This window comes from Geotrypetes seraphini, chromosome 2 (genome assembly GCF_902459505.1).
Source record: "Geotrypetes seraphini chromosome 2, aGeoSer1.1, whole genome shotgun sequence".
Lineage (NCBI taxonomy): Eukaryota > Metazoa > Chordata > Amphibia > Gymnophiona > Dermophiidae > Geotrypetes > Geotrypetes seraphini.
This window is the reverse complement of record NC_047085.1, coordinates 269411569-269424119: the sequence shown is the minus strand read 5'-3', so window position 1 is coordinate 269424119 and position 12551 is coordinate 269411569. Positions and strand designations below refer to the sequence as shown.

Genomic DNA, 12551 nt, shown 5'->3' with positions numbered 1-12551 from the left:
CACAGTAACATAGTAGATGACGGCAGATAAAGGCCCGAATGGTCCATCCAGTCTGCTCAACCTGATTCAGAGTATACTGAGTGAGTAAAACAACTCCTATTTTAATGCATTTTGAATTCATTTTTTTAGACAGCAGAATATGAAAAGTGTGCAAAAGCTTTTACAAGGCACTGAAAACAGACTGCATAACTGAATTCACTATAAGTAACTATAGTATTTTATTTGAGTTGCTTCATTACACATGACAGAAATCTTGCCAACAGATAGGCACATTTATTTACTTACAGAGGTATAATAACTTACTTTCTCAATATTTATCTGGTGCTTTCTCAGTCTCTCCAGATCAATTGGGATTGCCAGCTTGACAAACTTCTGGATAGCTGGCTCAATACGACGGAGAGGGAGCTTTCCTTCATCATCAGCCATTCTCTCTGTGTTCAAGTCACCTCATCAATGTCAAATCTTCTATATTCTGCTAGACAAATAAACACAATAGAGATTAGAAAGGGTAAAGGGGATAGGACTTGTATACCACTTTTTCTGTGTGTGGTGGTTTACACAATCATAGCAGTTCATGTATTTTAGACAGGTACTTACTTTTTACCTGGGGCAATGAAGTGAGAATCGAATTCACAACATAACAAAAATGTATTTATATATCACAAAACCTTACAGTTCTATGCAGTGAACAAATAAAGAGAACTGAATAATTACACTGAAGTACAAAGATCAATCTTCCAAGAATCTTTCAAACAAACAAATAAGCCTTCAAAAATTTCCTAAAATGTAAGTAGGAAGTGACGTGAGCCAATAATATATTTCTATAAACAACCCCTTGCTATTGGAAAAGCAAACAAATATTTTGAACTTGCAAATATGAAATGATCCACAAGATAACTTGGTACAAGCATCCAAATTTAAAAAATACTCTAGCTTCAACAGGAAGCCAGTGTAACTCTTGGTAATAAGGTGTCACATGGTCTGTCTTCAAGTTAAATATTAATCAAATAGCAGTATTTTGTATTATGCGTATTCTGCATAGATTTTTATGATAACCTGCCAAATGAACTATGTTACAATAGTCTAAAATACTCAAGACTAAAGGCTGCACTAATAACCTACATGGAATGGTATAAAAATAAGATCTAATTGCTCACAATCTGCAGAGTATTAAAAATCCTTTCTGAACCAGAGCATCAACATGAGCGCTCACTGATAAGTTCTTACCCAAATGTACCGCTAACATTTTAATAGTTGAATTAATGGGGTAAAAAGTCCCATTCAGTATTAAATTATCTTCATTACATTTAGTTGGAGAAGCAAAAAAAAAAAATTGTTTTATCTAAATTAAGTTTCAATTTAAAATCCTTCATCCACTGATTGAAATTACAGTAGCTATAAACTATGTGGCCAGGGATGGTATAGAAAAAAATTGGATCGCAATAGTTATATCATCAGCAAAACTGTAAAGTTTTATCATTAAATCTGCTAATCTTGATCTTCAAAGAGGCCAGATAAATGTTAAAAAGCAATAGAGAAAGAGGGGACCCCTGTGAAACTCTGCAAGGATTACTCCAAATTTTGGAACAAAGTCTCCATAGTGAACTTGATAAGTGCAGGTTTGTAAAAAAAAAAAACAACACCCTGAAACCATCGAAATACTTTACCAGGGATACCTATGGCATCTAAATAGTTAAGCAATATTTTATGATCCACAAGATCAAAACCACTGCTCAAATCAAATTGTAGTAAAGCTCCTATGCCATTAATAAACAAAGCATGAAGGTAGTCCAAAAATGAAGCAATCACTGTCTCAGTACTATATAATGATTTCATTTAAAAATAATCTGTAAAGTATCAATAGCAATCTACAACAAACTCACAAAATTTTTAATAGTGAAAATTTAATATACTTATATTTTATAAAATAATTAACATACTACAATTTTCATTGCTACTCATAAATACATACACCCAATGTCCAGAGAACAACCCTATATCTCAAATGCAAGTGGTTTATCATACCTTTGAATTCCTGCCAAAAGATTTAGGACTAGATTCACTAAGGGCACGGATCGGATACGATCTTTGTCCGGGGGGCTGATTCACGAATCGCCCTCATGCAAATGAGGGTGATCAGAATCACACCCCAACCCCTGTCCAGATCGCTCAATAGCGATCCCAACACATGCGCAGACCATCTGTAGATGGTCTGCGCATGCGCTGGCCCTCCGAGCCCGGCAGAGCTAAATTTTACTTTTTTTAACTGGTTTTAACTGAGCAGGCGGTAGTTTTTCAGCCAGCACAGGGGTTAGCGCGTGATTAAAAGTCGCACGCATTAAACCCGCTAGCGTGGCTTTGTAAAAGGAGTCCTATGAGCATCGAGAGCAGCGCAGGGCATTCAGTGCAGCTCCCTGCGCTAAAAAACGTTATCACGGTTTAGTAAAAAGGGAGAGGGTATATTTGTCTATTTTTGTATAATTGGTACTGAGGTGACATTGCATAGTCATCTGCCTTGACCTCATTGAAAACCCGCGGAATATAAATGATAATTAACATTTTCTCTGCGTACAGTGTGCTTTGTGTGTTTTAAAATTTTATTGTTGGTAGACCATTTTGACTTAGCCACAAAGGTGAGGGGGAGGGGGAAAGGGAGGGAAGCTGCTGAAACACATCTAGTAATCCTTGCAGGCTTGACTGTGCAGGGAATAATTTGTGTAAAATTACATTACATTACTGATTTCTATTCCGCCTCAACCTTAATCATGTTTTGTTATGTGACTGGCATTATTTAGACTTTAATGTCTATGAATGAATAGAATGAAAATGATATAAAATTGCTTGCTTGTTTTTATGTGTGTGCGCTGAAGGGAAGTGGAGAAGAGAGTGTGCTGAGGACGCTGAAGGGAAATGGAGAAGAGAGAGTTGGGAGAAGACTCTGATTTATAAATTGACAATTGTACAGAATATTGCTTCTTTTTATACTTTAATATAATAAGTTCAGTATAAAACTATTCGAGGCTTGTGTGGATGGGATCAGGTGGTTTGCCAGGATGGGGACTGAGCTCACGGGGACTGAGACAAATTTTTTCCCTGTGTCATTCTCTAGGCTCTGCCATGAATCGATTTTGACTACATGCGGGCGAGCGGGGTGTCAGTCGGGTTGATGTAGCTGTCGTAGTGCAAGCAGTCACGGGGTATGGCTCTCAAAAATAATCTTAATCATTGTACTGCTGATTTTGGCTCTTTTGACTAATGAGTTTGCCTACCACTGGGTTAGAGGATACAAACTTAAAAAATATCAACATCTTTTTTCGTATCAGGCAGTATTATGGGGTAAAGATTTTGAAAAACTTTTTTTTGCTTACTAATACTTATAAGGAATTTAGGAGACATCTAAAAACATATTTGTTCCTGAAGCACTTAGGTAGTTGATTTCAAAATTTTATACGATTGATCTTTAAGGTTTTAGTTATAAGCTTTTAGCTTTGTACATTTTATTCAATCTGTAGCATTTTTAATTATTGCAAACCGCATAGAACAGTCCTGCGGTATATAAACTTTTTTATTATTATTATAACATTGGTCTAACTCTAGATAGAACCCTCATTTGCAGAAATGCTCCCTTAATCACATGCATTATATGATTCTCCATTGACAAATGGCTATCAAGGTAAACCCCAGTAATCTCATACAAAGGGCTCCTTTTACAAAGTTGTGTTAGGGCCTTAATGCATGGAATAGCATTCGCTAGCCACTACCGCCTCCTCTTGAACTAAAAACAATAGCGCACCTTTGTAAAAGGAGCCCAAAATTGGTGGTTACAGCAGGTATTTCGTAAATCAACATGTTTTACCCTCAGTAACTCTTCATCATGCCTTATAAACATAAATTCTGTTTTCTGAATATTTAAGTTAAGCGCATTTTCAACCATTTATTCCTTTATCTTATCCTTGCATTCTATCAAGTTTTTTTTGCACATAATCAATCCCTGATTCAGCAGAAAAAAAATTTTTGTCTGCATAAATACAATAATGGACTTACAGCTCAAACAGAACTTTTCCAAATGATGCAATATACACATTGAACAGCAGAGCTGAAAGTGCTGAACCCTGCAGTACACACCTCTCTTTGCTGGAAATGTTGCAGATATATTCTCTCCATTTTTCACTACAAACTTATGATCCGTTAGTAATGATCGAAACTATTTTATAACTGTACCTCCTATACCACTTTTCTACAATTTATTCAACAGGATCATAGGAACGAAAGCTGATTAAATATCTAACGATACCATACAATATGTTTTCCCCTTATCCATATCTCTCCAAAGCACATCAAAAGTTGACAATAATAAAGTTTCCACCCCGTGGCCTTTCCTAAACCCATACTGATGTACATCCAAACTACTATTTTCCTCTATAAATTCCTCAAGTTTCGCAGTAGATAGTAGATGATGGCAGATAAAGACCCAAATGGTCCATCCAGTCTGCCCAACCTGATTCAATTTAATTTTAATTTTTTTTTTCTTCTTCTTAGCTATTTCTGGGCAAGAATCCAAGCTCTGCCTAGTACTGTGCTTAGGTTCCATCTACTGAAATCTCCATCAAAGCTCACTCCAGCCCATCTAAACCATCCCAGCTATCGAAGCCCTCCCCAGCCCATCCTCAACCAAACGGCCATAAACGGACACAGACCGTGCAAGTCTGCCCAGTACTGGCCTTAGTTCTTCAATATATGCTATTATTTTCTGATTCTAGATCCTCTGTATTCATACAATCCATTCAATTGTTTTTAATATAACAGGCATAACTGAGATAGGTGTATAATTAGCCATATTCTCTCAATCCATGTTCTGTCTCTTTAGAACAGGCTTACAGGTAATTGTCGCAACCCTGCAGGAGTCGGGCACTATTCCTTGCTTTAGAGACTTATTAACAATCTTAGTTAATGGTATAGTTGTATCGTCAATTATTGTTTTTATCAATGCTGATGAGCAAGCGTCCCAAATTAATCTTCTCCCTCATGTCTAGCCATCTTCTGTGCCCATATATCCTCCTGTGTCTGGCATTGCTCCAATGACTGTATCCATATACCACCCCCATAGAGCATTCCCCTTTGTGTCCCTGTTCCTATGCTCCCATCCATGCCCACATCTCTTTTCGTATATCTCCACGTCCAGCTTCTCCTCAAAGTGTCACTCACCCTTTCTTTCCTCCCTCCCTCCACTGAGTCTTAGAATGGTTTTTTTGAAGAATTCCAGGTAGATGATGTTGCAATAATCGAGCATGCTCAAGATGGAAGACTGAACCAGTAAGTGGAAAGATGCTGCATCAAAGTATTTTCTGATGGTTCTGAGTTTCCATAGTAACGAGAAGCATTTTTAACCAATAAATCTGGGTGAGCATTTAGAGTAAGTTGGCGGACCAGAGCCACTCCCAGAATTTTTATGGAGTGATCAATAGGGAAGACCTGACCATTCAAGGAGATCAATGAGTCTTTGATTTTGTCGTTAGGACTTGCCAGGAAAAATTTAGTTTTATCTGTGTTGAGCTTCAATTTGAATTCAATCATCCATAGTTCAATTTGCTTTAGAATGGATGATAGATGAATCTTTGTCTCAGAGGTCAGGGTAGTAAGGAGAATAACTATGGTGATATCATCAGCATAGATATAAAATGTAACTTTTAAGCTTTGTAGTAAGTTCCCCAAAGAGGCAAGGTAGATGTTGAACAGTGTGGGGGATAGAGGAGAACCCTGCGGGACTCCGCAGGAGTTTACCCAACTATAGGATTTTTTATTGTCACTGTAGACTTGATATGACCGTTTGCTCAAAAAACCCCAAAACCATTTTAACACGTTACCTGAAAGACCAATTGACTCCAAACAGTCAATCAGAATGGCATGGTCAACCAGATCGAAGGCACTACTAAGGTCTAGCTGCAGAATTAGGGCACTGGTACCCTGACTGAATAAGGTATGAAGGAAATCCAGCAGTGATGCAATGACAGTTTCAGTGCTGAACCCAGAGCGAAAACCTGACTGATTGTTTTGCAGTACGCTAACTTTGTCCAAATACATTACTAGTTCCTGGTTGACCAAGCCTTCCATCAGCTTAATGAACAAGGGAGTGCTCACAATTGGTCTGTAATTGGATGTCAAATTGGTGGATTCTCTAGGATTTTTGATGATCGGAGTGATCAGAATCTGACCTAAATCCTCAGGAAAAGTACTGGTTAGTAAAAGAGAGGAGAGCCAGTTGTATAACTTAGCTTTAAAAGTGACTCGAGCCACTTTCATTATATTTGGGGGGGGGGCAGCAGTCTAATCTGCAGTAGGAATCAGCGTATTTCATGTAGTATTTGGAGAATTGTTGACAGGATGGAGTAGTAAAATTATTCCAGGCCATATCTACCCTATCTTTGTGTTGGGCAACTAGGTAGTTCAAGTGGTGGTTTGTGGAGCCCGTTAGTTTGGATCTCAAATTGTTGATTTTGTTGTTGAAAAATTCAGCCAGGTCATCTGCAGACGGTGGAGAATCTAGGGTAGAACATGAAAAGGCCTGTATATCGTAGAGATTGTTGACTAATTCAGAGATTTCTACTGTTGGTGTTCGGTGATTCAATTTTTTGGGCGTAAAAGTTAGTGCGCTTCTTTATTATTAGTTTTTTGTATTCGTTTAATTTTTGTCTACAATTTAACCTCCCTACACTGTCCTCTGATTTCAGCCATTGTTTTTCAAGTTTCCATAACTCCTGTTTCACATTTCCTAACTCGGTATCGTACCAGCCATCCAGATTCTTATTTCTTATTTTTCTAAGTTTAGTGGGGGCCATTTTGTTTAATATCTGCGTACTCATGTTGGACCAAGAGTCCGTCGAAAAGGAGTCTGAGTATGAACTAGAAGTTATGTCATAGTAAGACCAGAATTCTACTGGGTTCACCATGCCTCTGCTAGCTACCATTTTCTTAGGTCTTTTTGCCTCTTTGGATTTGGTTGGGGAACATCTTACTTGCCAGCTAAATTGGAAACTACATAAATGGTGGTCTGACCATAGAGAGTCAGTCCAAATGGCTTGGTTCCAGTAAATCTTGGGATAGACTGGTTATTTGGAGGAAAAGGTGACTAGATCTAGTTGGAGGCCTTTTTGATGGGTCTTTTCGGGGGGCGGCACAAAGAAGTCTAGTGAAGAAATAAAGGATAGTAGATCTTTGGAGTCACCCTGCTCTGCCTGCTCTAGGTGAATATTTAGATCACCTGTCAGTAGGTTGTATGGGTCTAGTATAGAGTTTGTAAGGAGGAATTCGTAAAAAAAATTTATTTGGCTGCGGGCCATTTCTTAGGAGGGATGTAGAATAGGGTGATTATTAGAGCATCTTCAGCAGATCTGTCCAGAGTTTACAGGAAAGGATTTCAAGGTCCGCTGAGGAATTTGAAGCTAGGATTGTGGACTCGAATGATTCTTTTAAGATAATAGCTAATCCTCCCCCTTTACTTCTGCTTCTAGGTAGAGATATAATTTTAAACCCAGGAGGCAGATAGTCACGTATGATAATGTCGTTATCTGAGACCAATCAAGTTTCAGTAAGAAGAACAAAATCGGAGTTGGCTTCTTCCAGCCAGTCTTTGACCAGCTGTGATTTGTTCCTAATAGAACATATATTTAAGTAGAAACCGTGAAGATTTTGATGGTAAGGGGCGTTGGTGGTTACAGAGTAGGTAATCTTTCTCAATATCCGCTGTCTTTTACAGTAGGGACTGCTAGGTTTTCGTGAGGGAGGTACAACCGGGATGTGGAAGGGACCCCATTCTGAACAGTCGTACAGAGAAGGATTAACAGCTCTAAGATGTTCTGAATTAGTTGAGCGAGACCTTATAAGTACTGGAATAGGAATAGCATAAAATGCAGCGACTGACTTGCTTTTGTAGCAGATCCAATAGGCCATAAGGACCCAAATCAGATAATTAGTAATGAGCGCCATCCTGTACAGCGTGGTCAACAGAGACTGAAAAGGCTTAAGAGAAGTAAAGCTAGTGGACTAAATCATGCAGAGATTACGATAGAAGTTGTCCGGGGTAATCATGCAAATATTTATGTGGAAAAGTCATGCAATTATTTTTTTGTTTTGCAGGTCTTGGGCCTGTGGGGGTCTTCCAAGATAGGGAGAAGAGATCACTCAGGCAGGCATATGTTGCTGAGGAGAACTTGTGGAGGTGTAGAGAAGTTTTCCTGTTAGCAGTTCCTGAGTAGCTAGGAGGAGGAGGTAGCGGCGGAGTAGGATCGTTCGCCCATTGTTTGGTCTTGCCAGGCTGCAGGTGAGGTGCTGTGGTGCAGGAAACTTGATTATGCTCCACTAAGTCGCTTTGCAAAGGTGCGTGTCTTTGTCGTGCGCCTTAGCCGGCGCACCTTAGCTGGCGCGCTGAACGGCTAAGCGCCATTCCCTCAGCCAAATTTGAATGCTCCCGGCTAGTCAGGAGGGGTGGAGCAAGCTCGCTCGCCCGGCTGGGGGGAAGGAGGCTGCAGCGAAGCTCCGTGCAGGAGATGGCCCGAACTTCGGTGAGGTGTTGGACTGTTGAGGGGGAGCTCCCTTGGCCAAATCTGAATGCTCCCAGCTAGTCAGGAGGGGCGTCCCACGCCCGGCTGGGGAGAAGGGGCTGCAGCGAGGCTCCGTGCAGGAGCTGGCCCGAACTTCGGTGAGGTGAAGCGCTCGACTATCGAGGGGGAGCTCCCTTGGCCGAATTTGAATGCTCCCGGCTAGTCGGTAGGGGCGGAGCAAGCTCGCACGCCCGACTGGGGGGAAGGGAACCGAAGCGAGGCTCCGTGCAGGAGCTGGCCCAAACTTCGGTGAGGTGAGGGGCTGGACTGGAAGCACGAGTTCTGTTTAAATTTTTCTGTCTTTGTTATAAATCAATATTTGGTCCGGCCCCCACGTACCTGGTTTCTCAATTTAATCTGGATAGTTATATTAGATCCACGCATAGAATTCATCTGTTCACCTATCCGACAATTAAGGCCTGCCACTACAAAAGATTCCTGGACAGAACTTTCTCCTTCTAGGCAGGCAAATGGAACAATTGGCTGGGTAACATTATCATGCGTTACTCATCCTACCTCAATTTTAGAAAATCTGTAAAAACAAAATTTGTTTAATCGATTTGTAACCTAAGAATCTTATAACCTTCCACTTCTTCCACTCTGTAAGCTTGTATTCAATGTCTTTGTATTGTGGCCTCTTCGCTGTTTGTCCAGCACCTTTCGTTGTAAACTGCCTCGAAACATCATGACTTATATTCGATAACTCTTATTGTAACCACTTCGCTGATTGTCCAGCTCATCTTGTTGTAAACCGCCTCAAACTATCATGGCTTTGGCGGGTATACAAGAATAAAATTATTATTATTATTACCCATCTCTTTTCCCTTCAATTCCAGTCCCCCCTCTACATGAGTACCTCTCTCTCTTCCCTCCAGCCTCAACCCCCGCATTGGTCCAACAACTCTCTTCCTCCCAGCCCAAATCCAGCACCGTCCTTCAGCTCCAGCTTTCTCCCCCATCAATATCGGCAAGTGACATCCCCCACCATAGGTCAGCATCTCTTCCCCAGCTCCCCTCACATCTACTACCCGAATGAGCCAGCCAAGCCACACCAAAAAATTTTGAGAAGCCTGCTCTGAGGCCTTACTTTAGCCGAAGAGCCCCTCCTTGATGTAATTTCTGGTTTTGCGACAGAAGGAAGGCTTTGGAACAGGCCTCTGAAGATTTTTCATCATTGGCGTGACTAGCTCCTTCAGGTAAAACCACCGCCACACTAAAAAATCTTCACAGGCCTGCTCCAAGCTTTTCTTCAGCCAGAAGTCACATCAAGGAGGGGCTTGTTGGCTAAAGGAAGGTCTCGGCACAGCCTTCTCAAGACTTTTCAGCATGGCGCGGCTGACTCGATTAGGTAAGGTAGACGCAAGGGAACTGGGGAGTAGATGCTGAGCTGAGGGGATGTTGCTGCGTTGACCCTGGTGCAATTTTTGCTGCAGGAACAAGGTCGTCTACCGCTCTAGCGAGGCAGTGGAAGACCTTGTTCCCGTTCCCACTGTAAATTGGCTACATTTTTTCCCATTCAGCGAGCAGCTCAACACCTTGCAGGAGCGAGGAAAGGTCGCTCTTGCCCAGTACACCGCTGGGTCAAAGAACTTGAGGTGGTCATTTAGGGAGGCGCTCAGCGTGGGGCAGGAGCGCAGAAAGCTCACTCCTGCCCGATACACTGCTAGACCACCAGAAATTCAAAAAAGTATGCGGGTGGAAGCGGGAGGGAGGTAAAAAAATTGGTAGAGTCAGCCGGGATAAGAGATGGGCGGGATCTTTCCTGTTCCAGCCTACCATGAATACGACAGGCCTGGTGGAGGACTGCAGGATATAGGGAGAGGGGGAGGGCTGGGTGCAGAGCCTGGCAGGGAAGGAGGGGAGACAGGGTGGAGAGCCTGGCAGGACTGGGCAGGGAGGAGGGCTGGGTGCAGAGCCAAGCAGGGAGGGAGTGAAGGGGGATAGGGCACAGATCCTGGCAGGGCACATGACTATTTAACACTCCACCTCCATCTTATATTTGAGTCAACCTTTTTCCTCCTTTTGGGGGGAGGGGGAGCAGGGCACATGAATATTTAACACTCCACCTCCATCTTATATTTGAGTCAACCTTTTTCCTCCTTTTGGGGGGGAAGGGTGCCTCATCTTATACTCAGATCAACTTATATTTGACTATATACAATAAGTGGAATACGCTATATAAAGAAAACACAGCACATCACCTTGCTCACACCATCCCTACAGTAAATCACAGTGGTGGCTACTTTATTTTGTGAGTATACTTCATATAACAGGTAAGAATGAGACTTGTGAAAATTAAGGAAAATATGGATGGTGCTAATTACAAATCCTGGAGGAAAATGCCAGCAATAAACAAAATGGATTAGCTCTTTAAAAAAAAAAAAGTGAAAGTCCCCAAGTGTTGAAAGCCAAGTCCAGACCTGAATCTAATAGAAAGTCTGTGGTAAATGCTAGAGAAAGTTTATGTACTGCAGGCTTCAAATGGAAAGTTCTTGAGCTATGCTGCAAAGGAAAAGATGTTGAAAACTACATCATCTTTCCGTGTAAAGTCAGTAGACAATTTTAACCAAAAGAAATACAGCTATTAATGCTACATAGGAGCTTCCACCAATCACTAAGTCAAGTGGTAACTTATGGAATCAAGAGACGTTTTGGTTTCCTATCCTTAACTGCTTTCTAAACATTAATTGTTAATGCAATGGGCTGAGAACCTGGGGAACTGGGTTCGCTTCCTACTTAAGCTCCTTGCGACTCTGGGCACTGCTCCAGATACAAAAACTTCCATTGTGAAGGTCAGAGAGAATGCCTGTATATAATAAAAATGTTATATCACCTCTTCTATGGTATAGCCCAAACAGTTTCTCAAATCCACGACCCCTTCTTTCAAGTTACATACGTGAAACAAAGTCCTACCTCAATGGTTTATCTTTAGTAGAACGTGAAAAATGTAGACAGGTGTGAAGACTTTTGGAAAGCACAACACCCTGCTCCTAAACCAGCCCCGCTCCGGAATCTGGGAGCAGGGGGGGATTTAAGATTTAGCCCATACCATTTTAAACAGTTAAAACTACCCAGAAATACCATCTCGCGCGCATTTAACTGCCCTCACTCCCCGCCCCCTTCAAGGACCAAACAGCCTCCCGCGCTCAGGCATATCTTCCTCTCTCTTCCTGGCCCGTGTCTCCCCGTCATCCCTCTCTCTCTCTGATTCTCAGTCCCCACTCCAGCATCCTACCTTCATGTCTTCCGAGTCATCAGCAGCGGCAACAATTCACACGAGTTGCCTTACACCAATCCCAACGCTTTCCTTCTCCAGCGTCCCTCCCACTCTGACGCGACTTCCTGTTTCCGGGAGGACGAGACGGGGAGGAAAGAAAGACGTTGCGTCTGTGGGAATGGGATGTTAAAAGAAAGGAAGCTCTTGAGTTGGTTGTTAGTAATTTCTTTGAATTGTTGTCTCGTCTGACGACCTCAAAGACAAGTTTGAAGGTAGGGGAGCCCCAGATATGCCAGACCGAGGGGGGGGGTTTCGGTTTCAGTTTCAGTTTCAGTTTGAGAGAGATGGAGAGACGTTTGAGTGTCTGCTTCGACTTTGAAAACATCAGGCTGGCTCTAGGGTTACCATATGGCAACAGAAAACGTTGGATAGATGGAGATATCCGGGTTTTACTTCTACTGAAAGCAATGGAAGTAAAGGATGTCTCAATCCGCCTCTTTTCTCTGGAGCCATATGGTAACCCTGCTTCAACCTTATATGCACTGCACCCTCTCACACTTATTGCCTTTGAATCAATAAATGCAAGCAAGACCTTTATTTGCCCAATACTCTATGCTTATGGAAAAATAATTTCTATTTAACCACTTTAAATATAATTTCATAAAACATTTTCTGTGTGTAAGGCAGTGGTATATAGCAAGGGGTCTTGGGCTCAGACTCAGCCTTCCTTCAAAACT

At 41.7% G+C, this 12551-nt stretch overlaps 1 protein-coding gene across 3 annotated transcripts in view; it reads right to left on the bottom strand.

The window, feature by feature from the left end:
* Positions 1-11960, bottom strand: part of STX17 (syntaxin 17) — a 188589-nt gene extending 176629 nt beyond the window's left edge. The window contains exons 1-2 of one of the 3 annotated variants that reach the window (XM_033929654.1): positions 11833-11960; positions 304-475 (exon numbers count right to left, since the gene is read on the bottom strand). In XM_033929654.1, the coding sequence (XP_033785545.1) occupies positions 304-426 (123 nt within the window). In that variant the 5' untranslated portion in view covers positions 427-475; positions 11833-11960. Of the gene's footprint in view, positions 1-303; positions 476-11510; positions 11711-11832 lie in introns of those variants that run through there. The other 2 variants (XM_033929653.1, XM_033929655.1) reach the window with 2 other exon arrangements.
* Between the last annotated feature and the right edge of the window lie 591 nt (positions 11961-12551).